We start from the raw sequence: 17601 nt of genomic DNA, 5'->3' as shown, positions 1-17601 counted from the left end.
CCCTTCCCATCGCCCACTCCCTCCCTCTGCCCTACCCCCTTCCCCTCATCACTTGTGTATATTTGTACATATTTACTACCCTATTTTATTAATGTGTATATAGCTATAATTCTATTTATTCTGATGGTATTGACACCTGTTTACTTGTTTTGTTTTGTTGTCTGTCTCCCCCTTCTAGACTGTGAGCCTGTTGCTGGGTAGGGACCGTCTCTATATTTGGCCGATTTGTACTTCCCAAATGCTTAATACAGTGCTCTGCACACAGTAAGCACTCAATAAATACGTTTGATTGAATGAATTCCCATTTTACAGATGAGGTAACTGAGGCACAGAGAAGTGAAGTGGCTTGCCTGAGGTCAGTTCTGCCACTCATCTGCTGTGTGACCCTGGGCAAGTCGGTTGACTTCTCTGTGCCTCAGTTACCTCATCTGTAAAATGGGGACTAAGACTGAGCCCCATGTGGGCCATGAACTGAGTCCAACCTGATTCGCCTGTAGCTACCCCAGTACGTAGTACAGAGTCTGGCACATATTAAGCGCTTAACAAATACCATTAAAAAAAATGAGAACATCTTAATCTGGGGTTTCTCAGAGAGTAAGTGCTCCCACAGTCCTGGGTGGAGTGTGCTAGTTAATTCCTCTTTTTTAGTTCCTAGAAAATGAAGAAAGTCGAGAATCACCTCAATGGGGGAGGGGACCCCACCCCATCAGGTGAAATGACTCAGAGCCAAACTCAGGATGACTAATTTAAAGTAATTCACATTGGTTTGCCAAGTGGCTCCGTACAGCTCTGGTGGATGCCTTCCTCCCAGAATCCATCATGGGTAGAGTAATGGCAGAAAGGGAGAAGACAAAAATCTTTGAACTAAGTGACAAGGTTGTCCCTGCCCAGTGGCCGATGGATGGTCACTCAGATCCAAATGCCAGATGGCTTCTCCCAGGTCACGGAGTCGTGATGCTAGGACGTGACCACCTCTTAGCATTAGTGCCACAAATGCATTATGAAAGAGATCTCAGCATAGGCCTTGTCTACATGGGAAACATGCTACTTATTGTGGGCCCCGCTGCAGCTAGAGTGCGCTGAGTTAGGCACTGCTTCTCCCCAAGAGTAGGCCACAGGAACTCCTAAAGCAGCAGGAAGGTGGAGGGACGCTGGTCATCCTTCCTGTCTCACAAGCCTGCAACCTTGGTGTCATGGCTCAGTGGAAAGAGCATGGGCTTTGGAGTCAGAGGTCTCAGAGGTCATGGGTTCAAATCCCAGCTCTGCCAATTGTCAGCTGTGTGACTTTGGGCTTCAAGGCTCTCCATCACCTCGCCCCCTCCTACCTCACCTCCCTTCTCTCCTTCTACTGCCCAGCCCGCAACCTCCGCTCCTCCACTGCTAATCTCCTCACTGTACCTCGTTCTCGCCTGTCCAGCCGTCGACCCCCGGCCCACATCATCCCCCGGGCCTGGAATGCCCTCCCTCTGCCAAGCTAGCTCTCTTCCTCCCTTCAAGGCCCTGCTGAGAGCTCACCTCCTCCAGGCCTTCCCAGACTGAGCCCCTTCCCTCCTCTCCCCCTCGTCCCCCTCTCCATCCCCCCACCTTACCTCCTTCCCTTCCCCACATCACCTGTATATATGTATATATGGTTGTACATATTTATTACTCTATTTATTTATTTATTTATTTATTTTACTTGTACATTTCTATCCTATTTATTTTATTTTGTTGGTATGTTTGGTTCTGTTCTCTGTCTCCCCCTTTTAGACTGTGAGCCCACTGTTGGGTAGGGACTGTCTCTATGTGTTGCCAATTTGTACTTCCCAAGCGCTTAGTACAGTGCTCTGCACATAGTAAGCGCTCAATAAATACGATTGATTGATTGATTGACAAGTCACTTAACTTCTCTGTTCTTCAGTTACCTCATCTGTAAAATGGGGATTAAAACTGTAGCCCCCTGTGGGACAACCTTGTCACCTTATAACCTCCCCAGCGCTTAGAACAGTGCTTTGCATATAGTAAGCGCTTAATAAATGCCATTATTATTATTATTATCCTTGACCCCGCTCTCTCATTCACCTCACACATCCAATCCGTCACCAAAACCTGCTGGTCTCACCTTCACATCACCACCAAGATCTGCCCTTTCCTCTCCATCCAAACCGCTACTTAGTACATTCATCATATCCCGACGATGACTGCATCAGCATCTTTTCTGACCTCCCAACCTCCTGGCTCTCCCCAATTCAGTCTATACTTCACTCTGCTGCCTGAATTACCTTTCTACAGAAAAACCTCAGGGCATGTGACCGCCCGCCCCCCCCCCCAAAAAAAATCTCCAGTGGTTACCTATCAACCTTCGTATGAAGCAAAAAATCCTCAACATTATTGGTTTCAAAGCTTTCCATCACCTTGCCCCCTCCTACTTCACCTCCCTTCTCTCCTTCTACAGCCCAGCCCACACACTCTGCTCCTCTGCTGCTAACCTCCTCACTGGGCTTGTGAGACGGGAAGGATGGTAGTGACGTGTACAGTGATGGGAAAGTCAGGGAGAGGACAGGGTTTGGGAGGGAAGATAAGGAACTCAGTCTTGGACATATTGAGTTTTGGATGGCGGGCAGACATCCAGATGGAGATGTCCAGAAGGCAGGAGGAGATACAAGCCTGGAGGGAGGGAGAGAGAGCGGGACGGAGATGTAGATTTGGGTGTCATCAGCGTAGAGATGATAGTTGAAGCCGCGGGAGTGAATGAGTTCACCAAGGGAGTGAGTTTAGACAGAGAATAGAAGGGGACCAAGAATTGACCCTTCAGGAGCCCCTACAGAAAGGGGATGGGAGGGGAGGAGGACCCGCAAAGGAGACTGAGAATGAACGGCCAGAGAGATAAGAGGATTTGATACTGATGCTTAGTACAGTGCTCTGCACACAGTAAGCACTCAATAAATATGATTGAATGATGCTATTGATGCCTGTCTGCTTGTTTTGTTGTCTCCCCCTTCTAGACTGTAAGCCCATTGTTGGGTAGGGATTGTCTCTGTTGCCGAATTGTACTAAGTGCTTAGTACAGTGCTCTGCACACAGTAAGCGCTCAGTAAGTATGAATGAATGAATGAATTTATAACCTGGTTTGGTGAGGAGGTGAGGGTCTCAAGATTGGAAAGTGGGGTCAGAGGAGGTGACAGCAACGAGTTGCGATTGTACTCACTAAATACCATTCATTGCTTGATGGGATGAAAACACTGGGGGAAAGTAACTTGAATGAGGAAGCACAATGGAGATCCCACAAACTTAATTAAACAGTGGCAGGAAGGACAAACAAATTGGAAGGCCAACATTTACTTGGATGCTCAAAGCCAGAAAGTTTGGGGACTACTGGACGAGTCGTAGACGATACTAGAATTGACTTCTTCAACAGGCTCCCGTTTAAACTGCTTGTTCCCTGGACTCCAGAGCCCTAAAAACATGGGGATTTTTTTCCAGTTACTTCTAAGACACCAGAATCAAATTAACTTTTATTTTAAAATTCCACTTAACAGGAGAGAAACCAAATGCAAATGACAAGACGATGTTTAAGGTTATACCTTATTACATAATAACACTATTCTATTTACAAGTAGTTTTTCAGACTAAAAGCACTGACGAAGTTACAAGCACTGTCCGTTAACTATGGGATACCACAAACCTATAAAAATGCATTTTACTGAATACACTGACCATTAAAAACTCTTATTTTAGGAATTATGCAAGTGTACAAAGGCATCCACCATAACAGATAAAAGTTTTGATTTATCACTAAGGGTATGGTCTGAACTAACAAACGCTGAAGATACGCTTACTGCCCCCAAAGCATTAATAACATTCCTCCCAGCTTTCTGAATGCCGATGAAGATTCGGTCAACTGGTGGGAGAGTGATCAGCAAACCTTAAGGTTAAGTCAGTCAACAGTATTTACTGAGCACATCTTCTGTTCAGAGCACTGCGCTGCAGGCTTGGGAGCATAAAATACTAGATAATAATACTATGGTGGGGGCGGGGGGAACAACCAAACAAAACCTTGGTTGAATTCCAAGATCTATAACTCTAACCTCTGCTGGCTCCTGGCACTGTACATCACAGCTCTACTACTGTCTGTTAAAATGGAAATAAAAAAATGCAAGAGGTTCCATTGGAAGTGGGTTTTTTCCTGTGGAAAACAATTTAAAAATACACTTTAAAATACCATTTAATTTTGATAATTTTTTATGCTGAGCAGCTTGGCTCAGTGGAAAGGGCCCGGGCTTTGGAGTCAGAGGTCATGGGTTCAAATTCCAGCTCTGCCAATTGTCAGCTGTGTGACTTTGGGTAAGTCACTTAACTTCTCTGTGCCTGTTACCTCATCTGTAAAATGGGGATTAAAACTGTGAGCCCCCTGTGGGACAACCTTGTCACCTTATAACCTCCCCAGCGCTTAGAACAGTGCTTTGCATATAATAAGCACTTAATAAATGCCATTATTATTATTATTATTGTTATAAATGCAGAAGTACAGGAATCTATCCAGCTGGGAATGAAATTCAAGAGGGCAAACAGTACGTGCAAATGGCACATGTTCTGTACAAGTTTTTGTTTTTTTTTAACACTACATGACAGTGTATTAAATTCTTCCATGGAGATTCTGTTACTTAGAGAAGCAGCAGGGCTCAGTGGAAAGAGAACGGGCTTTGGAGTAAGAGGTCATGGGTTCAAGTCCCGGCTCCGCTGTCAGCTGTGTGACTTTGGGCAAGTCACTTCACTTCTCTGGGCCTCAGTTCCCTCATCTGTAAAATGGGGATTAAGACTGTGAGCCCCCCGTGGGACAACCTGATCACCTTGCAACCTTCTCAGCGCTTAGAACAGTGCTTTGCACATAGTAAGCGCTTAATAAATGTCATTATTATTATTATTGTTTAAAATGGTCAAGATGAAGACAAAAATGTACTTTCTAAGTGCTTAGTACAGTGCTCTGCACACAGTAAGTGCTCAGTAAGTACGAATGAATGAATGAATTTATAACCTGGTCTAGCTGGCCAAAAAATTAGGCCTCAAGAAATCTGTGAAAGAGTTTACATAAAATTTAAAGATGAAACTATGAGGAAATAGGAAGACCGTATATAGACACAAGATGTTGTTTAAATAAAGTGATGTGGCATATTAAATATGAGTACTGAATTTAACTGTAAACTTAAGCTTTTATCCTTACCGTTACATACTCATTGATAAGATAGGCCCTAAAAGCACTTTAACATTACGAAGACGGTATGAAGTCCTTATTTCAATCAGTATTACATACAAGATATACTAGAAGCAAATAAAAGCACAAATAAATATACATGCAGTCAAAAATGCTGTACAATGCAAAGTAGATATACACCGGGTTTCAGACAGGATAGTTCAACTCTTCCGGGTTTGAGTACAAACATTTCCAGGCAAGGAAGAGGAGTGAGATGGGAAGGGAGGGGAACTAATACTTCTGAATTGAAAGAGGACTTGTCTTCCAGTGAGTGACTCTAGGAGGGGAAACAGCTGGGGAACGTATGAGTCAGCTTGGCTGGAAACGCCTTGGACGTCCAGACCGAGTCTCAGCATCACTGTGGTGTTCCTCTCCCATATTTCAGAGCTGGTGGGAGGGAGGGAGGGGAATGCCTGGGAGGTTTGACAGGGTGAGGGTTTACAGAAAGCATTTCTGCAAAAGCCTTAGTCCTGAAGGTGGACAAAGACAGCAGGTATGATTCCCGGGGAGGGATCTCCACTGAGACTAGACCAGCGCAGAAACTGGACCCCACAGCAGCCTAGGAGAACGTACATACATGACACCAGCACCAAGTAAAGACCTGAGTGGAGACGGCCACTGTTCACATGGACTTGCTTCTTGGAGCCCGCAGAGGGGACTCCAGAAGACTGTCACCCTCCGTTCCAATGGGAGTAAACATGTCTCACCGTGAGTGAGACTCCTTAAGTTTCCAAGTAAAAATATACTTATTCCTACATCAGGTATTGTATAATATGGACAGAAAGGATGGGCCCAGGGGCGGGAGCCAGAACAGCCCCCAGGCCAAATCGTCCAAAAATCCAAACTGAATAAATTCCTATGGGAACAGCTGAAACAGAGATTGCAGGGAAAGTTCTCCCCAAGGAAAAAACTCTGCTTCTTCCAGCCCACACCATTCCTTCTGGTCAAAAGCCAGCATTTTACCAAACTCTCAGTTCCTAAAAACACAAGAGAAAAGTAGGCTTACATTCTCCTGACATCTTCTGATGCTCTCAAATATATACACATAAATATAAAATATATTTACATATATTTTAGAGTATCGGAAGGACCCAGGTTCTAATCCTGACTCTGCCAATTGCTTATGGTGTAATCTTGAGCAAGTCTCTTAACTTGTGCCTCAGTTTCCCAAACTCTAAAATGAGGACTAAACAGATGTTCTTGCTCCTACTTAGTCAACCATATTGACTGCCTGACTTATGACAAATTCAAATCCAGTCCTGACCAAGGACAGTTCACTCTGTGGTTGGGGAGGGCAGGTCTTCCGAAGACCTAGGGCCAGGCTGAGTTACTATACATGGGATATGTCCCTGCCCTCCTGCTGCCTTTGGGATGGTACGTCTCTGTTACCAGCTCCCCAGATCTCACCCCTGCAAGAAAACGTAAGTCTTCGTGCAACTACAGCAACTTGGGGAGCTGGCCAAGAACCCAAAGTCTGTGGGAACCAGGTTAACCTGAATTTTTACATCAGTGCGATTGAATGGCCCAGCCGCTGTCCTGGAAGCCAAAGAGTGAAGATGCCTCAAACCAGTCCCATCAGGCAGAGGCCGGCAAGCGCACACCGAGCTGTTTTCAGCCACTGCTCGGAATCTTTGATGGGTCTGGTAGAGGCCACACTGCAAACTAATCTGCATAGAAATAATCCAGAGTTCAGTTTGTGGACGCTAAGCTACCTTTTGCAAAGTGAAGCTTCTTCTTGGGCTGTTGAGTCTCTTGACCCAGACCAACCGAGGCCTGCTACTGCCCTCAGCACACTAGAAGGGCAGACCAGCGGGGGGGAGCCGGGAAACCGGGGGCTTCCCAACCTTTGTCCCCACAGCAACTTCTGGACCTTGGGCTTATTGAGAGCTTGAGAGTGCAGCCATCTGTCCTCTTATCTCCGGGGCTGACGGACGCTCGCCACTATTGTCCTGTGAATCCTTCGCGATGGCATTGGCCGAGGCCCAAACATCCGCAGGGCCAGGCACAAATTTGCTAAGACACAAGGGGAACGATTCAGATCTAGAGCAGAGTCCTTAGGTCTTCACACTTGGGAATAAATCCATCCATTTTCCAGGAGACATGCAATGGTACCAGAAAAACACCACCACACACAAGAAACCAAAAACAACCCAAAAGTCCCCACCCCTAGCTAGGTTGAAGAGCAGGTTAAATCAACTTTCTCGCTAACCTCCGCCACCTCCACTTCTCCCCACAAGTAGGGCATTGAGGGAGAACGACAGCCTGAGGACATAAGCTTCTTGCTAAGATTATATATGTTTATAATTAGAGAGCATAAAGGGGGGGAGCAATGGAGAAAGAGAGAGGTGAGGCAAGCAGAGAGAGAGAGAGTCCTCATATAAAAAACAGTTTAAAATATCCTGGTAGTTTATCGATCTATGAAATGTGTTGTCCTCATGAAAGCCCACCATGCATAGTCCTCCCTTCTCCATGCTTTCGCTGATATTCCTCCTCACAGGAGACTGGCTAGGCTGGTGGTAGGGCCATTCTGGGCCTGAAACTGTACAGGAGGTGGGCCGTCGGTCCACTGAAAAGCAACAAAACAAAAACAGGTTCTATTTTACTGTCTGTTGGTCTCCCCCATAGACTGTAGGCTCCTTGTAGGCAGATTTATTGTATTGTGCTTTTCCAAGTGCTTAGTACAGTGCTCTGCCCATTGATTGATACTACCCAGGGAGAGAAAGGAGAACTACAGGAAGGTCTTTCTGGGAGAAGAAAATAATACTAATAATAATGATAATAACTGTGGTATTTGCTAAGTGCTTACTATGTGCCAGGCACTGTATTAAGTGCTGGGGTGGATATAAGCAAATTGGGTTGGCTACAGTCCCTGTTCCACATGGGGCTCAAAGTCTCAATCCTCATTTTATAGATAAGGTAGCTGAGGCATAGAGAAGCGAAGTGACTTGCCCAAGGCCACACAAGTGGCAGAGCTGGGATTAGAATCCATGACCTTCTGACTTCCAGGCCTGTGCTCTATCCACTACGCCATGGACAAGGCCTCCGAACCAAAGGTTTTACTCCTCGACCACGTGGCGTGGCTCAGTGGAAAGAGCATGGGCTTGAGAGTCAGAGGTCATGGGTTCAAATCCCAGCTCCACCGCTTATCAGCTGTGTGACTTTGGGCAATCACTTCACTTCTCAGTGCCTCAGTCACCTCATCTGTAAAAACAGGGATTAAGATTGTGAGCCCCATATGGGACAACCTGATCACCTTGTATCTTCCCCAGTGCTTAGAACAGTGCTTTGCACATAGTAAGCGCTTAACAAATAACAAAATTATTATTATTATTATTATTATGAAAGCGTGGCATGGGACCCCAAGTTGAAGCCTACTCATCTTACAAAAAAAAAAAAAAAAAAAAAAAAGACGGAGCCCTGAGTACCGTAATGAGGTTGTGCTCTGGAAGGCTACATGCTTCAATGTGATCTTGGAGAAGCTGCTGGGAGAAGTTCTGATGCATTTGGGCAGCTTCGTGAGCATCCATGGCATTCCCACAGGCTTTGTTCAGATCTGAAAGAGAGAGGGACGTGGACACAACAGCAGCAGGATCTGTCAGTGGAGGTCAAGGTGGTCTGGCAGAAAATGAAAACCTCCCAAGTATTTTGAGGACCACTGGGGTTCACATGTGGCGGACGAGCAGCACAGCAGACCAATAAGGCAATGTGGCCTGGTGGAAAGAGCACAGGACCGGGAGCCAGGAGACCCAGGTTCTAGTCTCTGGTTTAGTGGCAAGAGTACAGGCTCAGGAGTCAGAGGTCGTGGGTTCTAATTCCGACTCTGCCACTTAGCTGTGTGACTTTGGGCAAGTCACTTAACTTCTCTGTGCCTCAGTTACCTCACCTGTAAAATGGGGATTAAGACTGTGAGCCCCACGTGGGACAATCGGATTACCTCGTATCTACCGCACTGCTTAGAACAGCGCTTGGCACATAATAAGCGCTTAACAAATAATAATAATAATAATGATAGTGATAATGGTCCCGGACCTGCCGCTTGCCTATTCATTTATTCAATCATATTTATTGAGTGCTTACTGTGTGCAGAGCATTGTACTAAGTGCTTGCTGTGTGACCTGCCTCAGTTTCCACATCTGCAAAATGGGGCTACCTCCTCTTCTGGGACCAGGAGCTCCATGGAGGACACGCTCTGTGCCCAATCTGATTATCTTGAATCTACCTTAGCACTTAGCACAGTTGCTGGCACACAGTGAGCCCTCCATCTTATTAGCTCTTTTGTGCTGACCTAGCTGTGCAAGCACTTCTGCCAGGTTCCAGGCTTTGAAACCCAAGGGCACCGTTGGGGTAAAGTCTACTGAGCATCGACACAACTGAAATGAGTTGGCAGCGTGGCCACTCCAGTCCAGTTCTAGTTTCAGACTCTTGCTGTGGTGAAATGTGAACATCCCAGACTGTGATTTTCCATTCTGTTGGTTCACTGGCTAATCAAAGGGTCTTAAAAGTTTAAAATCAAAAATAAAGTCACTCGGCATTTATAAAGTAAATTCTTCCAAGGCCCCCGACAGGCCACCAAACACCCCAAAGGAACAACACCACCCTGAAAATGTTGTTTCTCACAGGGAGAACACCTCAGGGGGGTGGAAAGCATTCTGAGTGGCCAAGGCTCTTCTTAACTTACTTGGTTGTTCTCGGGCCCTGGGGGCAACTGGCACGATTTCTGGTGCTTTCCCAAGGCCACTTTAGTTTTATGAGGACAAGGAGGGAAACGTTCCCTTTGGGAGGCTTGAGAAATAGGAACAATTTCCCAAAGCCGGCAGAGCAGATGGCCCAGCCCTAGCTCTTCAAGGCTCTGAAAATGGTGGCTGGCTGTTGGTGAGGACGCCTGGGTTTCTCTCGCACTCCAGTGAGGGGGCCAAATGCCAAAACCCCCAGGGGGCAAGATGGCCCCGCCAGAAATCAACTGTGGAGGGAAAACAAGGTACTGATCTCTTTGTAAACACTTACAGACCACAGACCAAACCAAAGCGCAGGGTTAAGATTTGGGCCAGAATGCATTCTGGATTGAACAGTTGGTAGGAGCACAGCAACTGAAACGTGCAGGTTGTCCACTAAGAAAACTTGCGTGGTTGGTTCCCTACAGGCCAGGGCTTTTACTAGGACAAAACTACATTTCCTGAGTGGTTGACTTTTCCATCTCGCTGCTCGAGTTTCTGAAGTTCACTCCCAGACTTGAAAATGAAGTGGAAAACAAAAATTGGTCAACAGGTTGAGTTAATCTGAGGCAAAGTGTTTACTATCTGCCAGGCACTGTTCTACACGCTGGGGTAGATACAAGCTCATCAGGTTGGGAACAGTCCGTGTCCCACATGGGGCTTACAGCCTTAATCCCCATTTTTACAGATAAGGTAACTGAAGCAGAGAGAAGTGAAGTGATTTGTCCGAGGTCACACGACAGATAAGTGGCGGAGCTGAAATTAGAACCCAGGTCCTTCTGACTCCCGGGCCTGCGCTCTATCCACTAAGACACACTGCTTCTCCGAACCTAGCATCCCTCTCCCCGCAGCCCTCGAAGGCCCTAAATGGACCTGTCGGGGAAATGACAGGCATGGCAACACTTCCTCCCACCCCCCCATCACCTATTTAATTTTTTTTATAATCCAGAGCCTCAAAACATGTATAACGTACTGTTGCCGTGTCCAAGTGCTTTGGAGGAAGCCAAAGATGATGACAGTGGCGTTTGTTAAGCCCTTACTATGTGCCAAGCACTGTTCTAAGCACTGGGGTAGATGGAAGGTAATCAGGTTGGACACAGTCCCTTGCCCACCTGGGGCTCACAGCCTCAATCATTATTTTCCAGATGAGGTAACCGAGGCCCAGAGAAGAGGAAGTGACTTGCCCAAGGTCACAGAGTAGATAATTGGCGGAGCCAGGATTAGAACTCACAACCTCTGACTCCCAGGGCCATGCTCTTTCCATTAGGCCACGCTGCTCCTCTGATAAATGGCAGCTCTAGCACGGAAAACAAGAAAGTACAGATCTCACCAGGCCCGAGCCCCACTGCTTCCTCTGAATACGTGGCTCAGTGGAAAGAGCCCGGGCTTGGGAATCAGAGGTCATGGATTCTAATCCCAGCTCCGCCACTTGTCAGCTGTGTGACTTTGGGCATGTCACTTCACTTCTCTGGGCCTCAGTGACCTCATCTGTAAAATGGGGATTAAGCCTGTGAGCCCCACGTGGGACAACCTGATTACCTTGTATCCCCCCAGCGCTTAGAACAGTGCTTGGCACATAGTAAGCACTTAAATACAATAATAATAATAATTATTATTATTATTATTACTACGACCCCTTCCTTTCCTGAGCCAGGGGAGCAAATTCCCACATCCAACGGGGTCCAGCTCCTAGCCGTTGCCTGACAAATGGTCACCGAGCAGACTCACCTCTCAGCAGCGCTGAAGACCACAACTGCACGGACATGTCCGGGATCTTGCTGGCAAGCTGCATGGCTGGCACCACCATGTTATTACTCTCCTGGCCAACGACAGTCAAAAGATCAAATGTTACTCCTTGAAGAGGACGACCATGTGCCCATACTCAGCACTGATCTTGTAGGTCAGACACATGCTCCAGAGAACAGTCTTTCATTCGACACAGTAAGACGCGACCGGCAGGGGCACTTCTGGACAATTACAGCCTGCCTTGGGGCAAGGGAAGAAACAGTCCTGAATCTGCTGGCGCATTTGAAATCCAACCGACAATACACACCAGAGCTATAACAGCATAAAGTGCAGCAAAGAGGGCACTAACTGCCCAAACCAAAACGTTAAGCAGTCAATTCAAAGCAAGATGGCTGTTCCAAGGCTCCCTCTCGATGGAGTTAAATTTTAGGTTACCCATTTATGGTAGGTAGATTAATTCATTCAATCGATTTATCGAGTGCTTAATGTGTGCAGAGCACTGTACTAAGCACCGGGAAAGTACAGTTCAGCTACAAATAAAGACAATCCCCACCCACAATGGGGCAGATGTCATCCAGGCATACTACTCCAGAAAAAGGTATTGGGGTACTTAGAAGTTGGAAGAAAAACACAAGTTAGAGAAGCACCGTGACTTAGTGGAGAGAGCATGGAAGTCAGAAGGATCTGGATTCTAATCCCAGCTCTGCCGCATGTCTGCTGTGTGAACTTGGGCATGTCATTTTACTTCCCTGGGCCTTGTGACCACATCTGTAAAATGGGGATTAAGAGTGAGAGTCCCCCGTGGGACAGGGACTATGTCCAAACCTGATTAACTTCTATCTACCCAGTGCTTAGAACAGGGCTTGGCACAGAGTAACTGCTTAATGAGTACCATACTAATTACTATGGCTAGCTTATTTCTGAAAAGAAATGCAAGTAAAAAATACCTGATGCCAAATTCTGAAGGCACAAGACAAAATAATCTCTTCCTTCTACAAATAGTTACCTTTTGAAAAAAAAATAGAACTTATCAGTGGTATTTATTGAGTGCTTACTGTGTGCAATGCACTGCTTTAAGCACTTGGAGAAGGACACTACAATGGAGTTGGTAGACACGATCCCTGTCTACAAGGAGCTTACAGTCTACAGGGGGAGATGAACATAAATTACAGATAGGGGAAAACAGAAGTGCTGAGGGGCTGGGGAGAGTGTCAAAGCACTTAAGTATATGTGATACAGAGGGGAGGGTGGATAGGGAAAATGAGGGCAGCCACTCTACAAAGCTCTACATCCTCTGGATCGAAAAAGTTTCAAATATAATAATAATAATAATGATGGCATTTATTAAGTGCTTTCTATGTGCATAGCACTGTTCTAAGCACTGGGGAGGCTACAAGGTGATCAGGTTGTCCCACGGGGGGCTCACAGTCTTAATCCCCATTTTACAGATGAGGTAACAGGCACAGAGAAGTTAAGTGACTTGCCCCAAACCACACAGCTGATAAGTGGCAGAGGCAGGACTAGAACCCATGACCTCTGACTCCCAAGCCTGTGCTCTTTCCACTGAGCCACGCTCCTTATAAGCACTGGGGTGGATACAAGCAAATCGAGTTGGACAGTCCCTGGCCCACGTGGGGCTCAGAGTCTCAATCCCTGTTATACAGATGAGGTAACTGAGGCCCAGAAGGTGAAGTGACTTGCCCGAGGTCACACAGCAGATAAGTGGCAGAGCCAGGATTAGAACTCATGACCTTCTGACTCCCAGGCCTGTGTTCTGTCGGTCCACCATGCCATGCTGCTTCTCTGGACTGTAAGCTCCCTGCGGGCAAGGAACATGTCCACGAATTCTGTTGTACTGTGCTCTCCCATTTGCTTAGTACAGAGCTCTGCACGTCGTAAGTGCTCAATAAATGATTGATTGAAGGCACTTAAAAAGAATTTCAAAAATTTCCTCTTTCCAGAATGGGGTGCTAGAAGGGAAAGTTAAACTACCCATAAAATTAGAAGTTATTCGATGGCATTAGACACATTACTCAGAGGAGATTTAATCAGAGAAAGCAAAAACAACAGAGCCCAAGTGCCAGGAGCTATTTCGGATAACTGTCATTTACCTTTCAAATGGTTGGGTAACCGGAAGAGGACACTGGGGCATGAGAAAACGTGCCTGGGGAGCTGGTAATTTCCCACAGCGCTTTGAGAGAGGGGGAAAAGTTGTAAAGACATGAAGTTTCAAATAGTGAGCCAATGGCTCTTGCATGGTGGTCTCCATACTGTGGGACCTCAGTCATCCTAGCCTGAATTGAGAAGCAGCATGGCCTAGAGGTTAAAGCATGGGCCTAGGAATCAGAGGACATGGGTTCTAATCCCGGCTCCACCACATGTCTGCTGTGTGACCCTGGGCAAGTCCTATAACTTCTCTGGGCCTCGGTTACCTCATCTGGGTAAAATGGGGATTAAGACTGTGAACTCCATGTAGGACACGGTTTGTGTCCAACCTGATTAGCTTGTATCTACCCCAGTGCTTAGTATATTGCCTGGCACACAGTAAGTGCTTAAACACCATAAAAAAAAAAAACCACACACACACACAAAAGTGGATTTAGAGTCTAATTGGGGCAGAGCTTTTCAGAACAGACGCAAGGAAATCATCCAAAGAACCAGACGCAAATGGGAGATAAACATAGCTCGGAGCCTGGCACCCTGATCTTGCACCTGCATATAGCGCTCATCTTCTGAACACACTGGCTCTGCTCAATCACTAAAACTGGCAGCCCCAGTGGACAAAAAGAGAGGTCTACCATGCCACATTCAATAGACAGTTGTCCTGCCAATCAGGCTATCATTGCACAACTGATGTGCTTTGGAGCTCGAGTTGTGCCAACAAGAGCTTATTTGGGGCATTTTGTTTTTTTTTTTTACATCTGGGTTAAGTTGTGCAGCTGCACTGGGGCCAGGACAGAACAAAGTCTGTCTGGGGGAACTGCTGCCTCCCGACTGCTCAGACTTCACTGCTGTTACTGAACTTGGAATTTCCACTGAAGACCCATCTCCTGGCCCTGCTGACATTTTCCAGAAGTGGATTAGGAAGTGGAGGTAGCAAACAAAGGGAATAATATTCGAGGGATTGATGTGAAGCTACGAGTTGCTGGAAGGCCACTTACTAACCAAGGAAAGGGTTTATTCGAAGGGTCTCCTGTAAAAGACATTTCAAGATCTTGCTGTTAAGGAAAAACAGGTTTAGTACATTTTTTGCCCCCCCACCCCCTCACCCCTGGAATAATGGAAACCATTTAAGATTGAATGCTCCCATAGCCATGCATTCCCTTATTTATTTCTGAGGTCCTTATAGGACTTGCAGAGGGCTGTGGAACCCATATGGGGTAAATATAGGTAGACTGCTATAAGGGAAGCAGCAAGGCCTGGTGGGTAGAGCATGAGCCTAGGAGTCAGAGGGACCTGGGTTCTAATTCTGACTTCACCACTTCTCTGCTGTTTGACCTTGGGCAAGTTGCTTAATTTTTCTGTGCCTGACTTCCCTCATCTGTAAAATGGGGATTAAGATTGTGAGCCCCATGTGGGACAGGGACTGTGTCCCAACCGATTTGCTTGTATCCACCCCAAAGCCTAGTACAGTACCTGGTATATAGCGTTTAACAAATGCGACCATTATTAGTGTAAAGAGCATGGGCTTGGAAATCAGGGCGTCTGGGTCCTAATCTGAGCTCTACCACTTGCCTGTTGTATGACCTTGGGCAAGTCACTTAACAGTTTGGGCCTCAGTTTCCTCATTTGTAAAATGGGAATTCAACACCCGTTCTCCCTCCAATTTAGACTGTGAACCCCATGTGAGACAGGGACCACGTCCAACCTGATTAGCTTGTATCTACCCCAGCACATAGTACAGTGCTTGGCACAAAGTAAGTGTTTAACAATTACCACAGTTATCATCGTCATCTGCAAAGGGCAAATCATGAATCGCATGGCTGTCCTTCACACTCCGCCAAAACGTTCCTGGCAGCAGCTGCGACTTCTTGCTGTGAGCCGCAAGAAGCCCCAAACCCTGCTCTTCTAACCGCAGTACGTCAGAGCTTTTGGTATTGTACTTTGCCCCGTCCTCGGCCTAATGTGAAGCAGTGTGGCTTAGTGGAAAGAGCACGCGTGGGCTTGGGAGTCAGAGGTCACAGGTTCTAATCCCAGCTCCGCCACTTGTCAGCTGTGTGATTTTGGGCAAGTCAGTTCACTTCTCTGTGCCTCAGTTACCTCATCTGTAAAATGGGGATTAAGACCGTGAGCCCCACATGGGACAACTTGATTACTTTGTATCTACCCCAGTGCTTAGAATAGTGTTTGGCACATAGTAAGCACTTAATACCATTATTATTATTATTAATAATAATGTTCTTAATTGTTCTATTTTTTCCCCCTCTACATCTGTTGCAATTTCCCTTTTATACTGGGATTGGGAGCCCCCCCAGGGCTGTGGACTGTATCGAATTCTCTTCTGTGCATTCTTTCCCACCTGTCCGTACAATGCTTTGCATCCAGTAAACGCTTAATAAATACCATTACTACTACTCTGATGTATCCAGTGACTTTCAAAACAAACAAATGTAAATGAACAATCTTTTCTTTTTTTTATAGTGTTTCTTAAGCACTTACTGGGTGCCAGGTACTGTATTAAGCACTGGGATAGATACAAGTTAATCAGGTTGGACACAGTCCCTGTCTCCCAGAGGGCTCACAGTCTTAGTCACCATTTTACAGGTGAGGGTCAGAGAAATGAAGTGACTTGCCCAAGGTCACACAGCAGACAAGAGGCAGAGCCGGGATTAGAACCCAGGCCCTTCTGTCTCCATGCTCTATCCACTAGACCACGCTGCTTCTTTACGATGGATTTCTATCAACATGTCAAGTGCAAATCCCACTGGGACTAAAAGCAAAATAAACAAAACAACAAAAAACCACATTAGCAACCAAGTGGATTTAGTTAGGAAAATAACCAAGAGGAAAAAATCTGCAGCCCACAGTGAGACTATGTTTTCCAGGGGACAAAATTTTTTCAAACACTATTAGGAAATGTTATTTGGGCACCGCTTTCCAGCATTTACTTAGGAAAATGGGCTAACATCTTATTAATAGTCAACCCAATTCTACTCAATCTGATTCTATTTTCAATAACAAACACAAGAGAGGTATGTTGTAAACATCTCAACGGTCAGAGCCATGTCTCCTACTCTTACTGGCGGCTCCCAAATGCCTAGTACAGGGCTCTGCCCACAACAGGCACTAAACAAATATTGATGAATGAATGCACGAACAACGTGAACAGTGGCTCACCCTGTGGTTTCCCAAAACGTAGAATATATGACCCAGGAGGACAAGAGAACAGGCGGTTAGTCTGTTCAAATCTTCTGCATTTGACATCTTCAGTGTCTCACGCAAAAAACGCCTGCATATGTTAAAAAAAGAAAAAAAAGGCAGATCCACCGTTATTGTGAGAAGATAGCATACAGTTTCATGCATTCACCATTGAGTTTAGATACCCAGAATCCTTTCACCTTATCATGCTGTAAGTGAAAGTAGCTAGTGAACAGGAGAAATGTGGCTTGTTACACATTCAGAATTAAATTCCAACAGAGCTTTCTGCTCTTGGGAATTAGCTGTAATATGGCATAGTGGAAAGTATATAGGGCTGGGAGTCAGAGGACTCGGGTTCTAATCCTGACTCCTCCACTTACCTGCTGCGTGACCTCGGGCAAGCCGCTTCACTTCTCTGGGCCTCAGTTCCCTCATCTATAAAATGGGGATTCAAAGCCTAAGCTCCCTCCTAATAATGGTATTTGTTAAAAGTTTACTATGTGCAAGGCACTGTACTAAGCACTGGAGTGAATACAAGCTAATTGGATTGGATAC

General features: G+C 46.1%; 1 protein-coding gene across 1 annotated transcript in view; it reads right to left on the bottom strand.

The window, feature by feature from the left end:
• Positions 1 to 6380: 6380 nt before the first annotated feature.
• MAU2 (MAU2 sister chromatid cohesion factor) overlaps positions 6381 to 17601 on the bottom strand; it is a 45215-nt gene continuing 33994 nt past the window's right edge. Inside the window, exons 16-19 of the mRNA XM_038740255.1 lie at positions 17026 to 17137; positions 11671 to 11761; positions 8656 to 8783; positions 6381 to 7796 (exon numbers count right to left, since the gene is read on the bottom strand). Coding sequence (XP_038596183.1) covers positions 7722 to 7796; positions 8656 to 8783; positions 11671 to 11761; positions 17026 to 17137 — 406 coding nt within the window. The 3' untranslated portion in view covers positions 6381 to 7721. The remainder of the gene's footprint in view (positions 7797 to 8655; positions 8784 to 11670; positions 11762 to 17025; positions 17138 to 17601) is intronic.

The sequence above is a fragment of the Tachyglossus aculeatus genome, chromosome X1 (genome assembly GCF_015852505.1).
Source record: "Tachyglossus aculeatus isolate mTacAcu1 chromosome X1, mTacAcu1.pri, whole genome shotgun sequence".
In the NCBI taxonomy this organism is placed as follows: Eukaryota; Metazoa; Chordata; class Mammalia; order Monotremata; family Tachyglossidae; genus Tachyglossus; species Tachyglossus aculeatus.
Note: the sequence above shows the minus strand (reverse complement) of the source record. Positions and strands in the feature narration are given on the sequence as shown.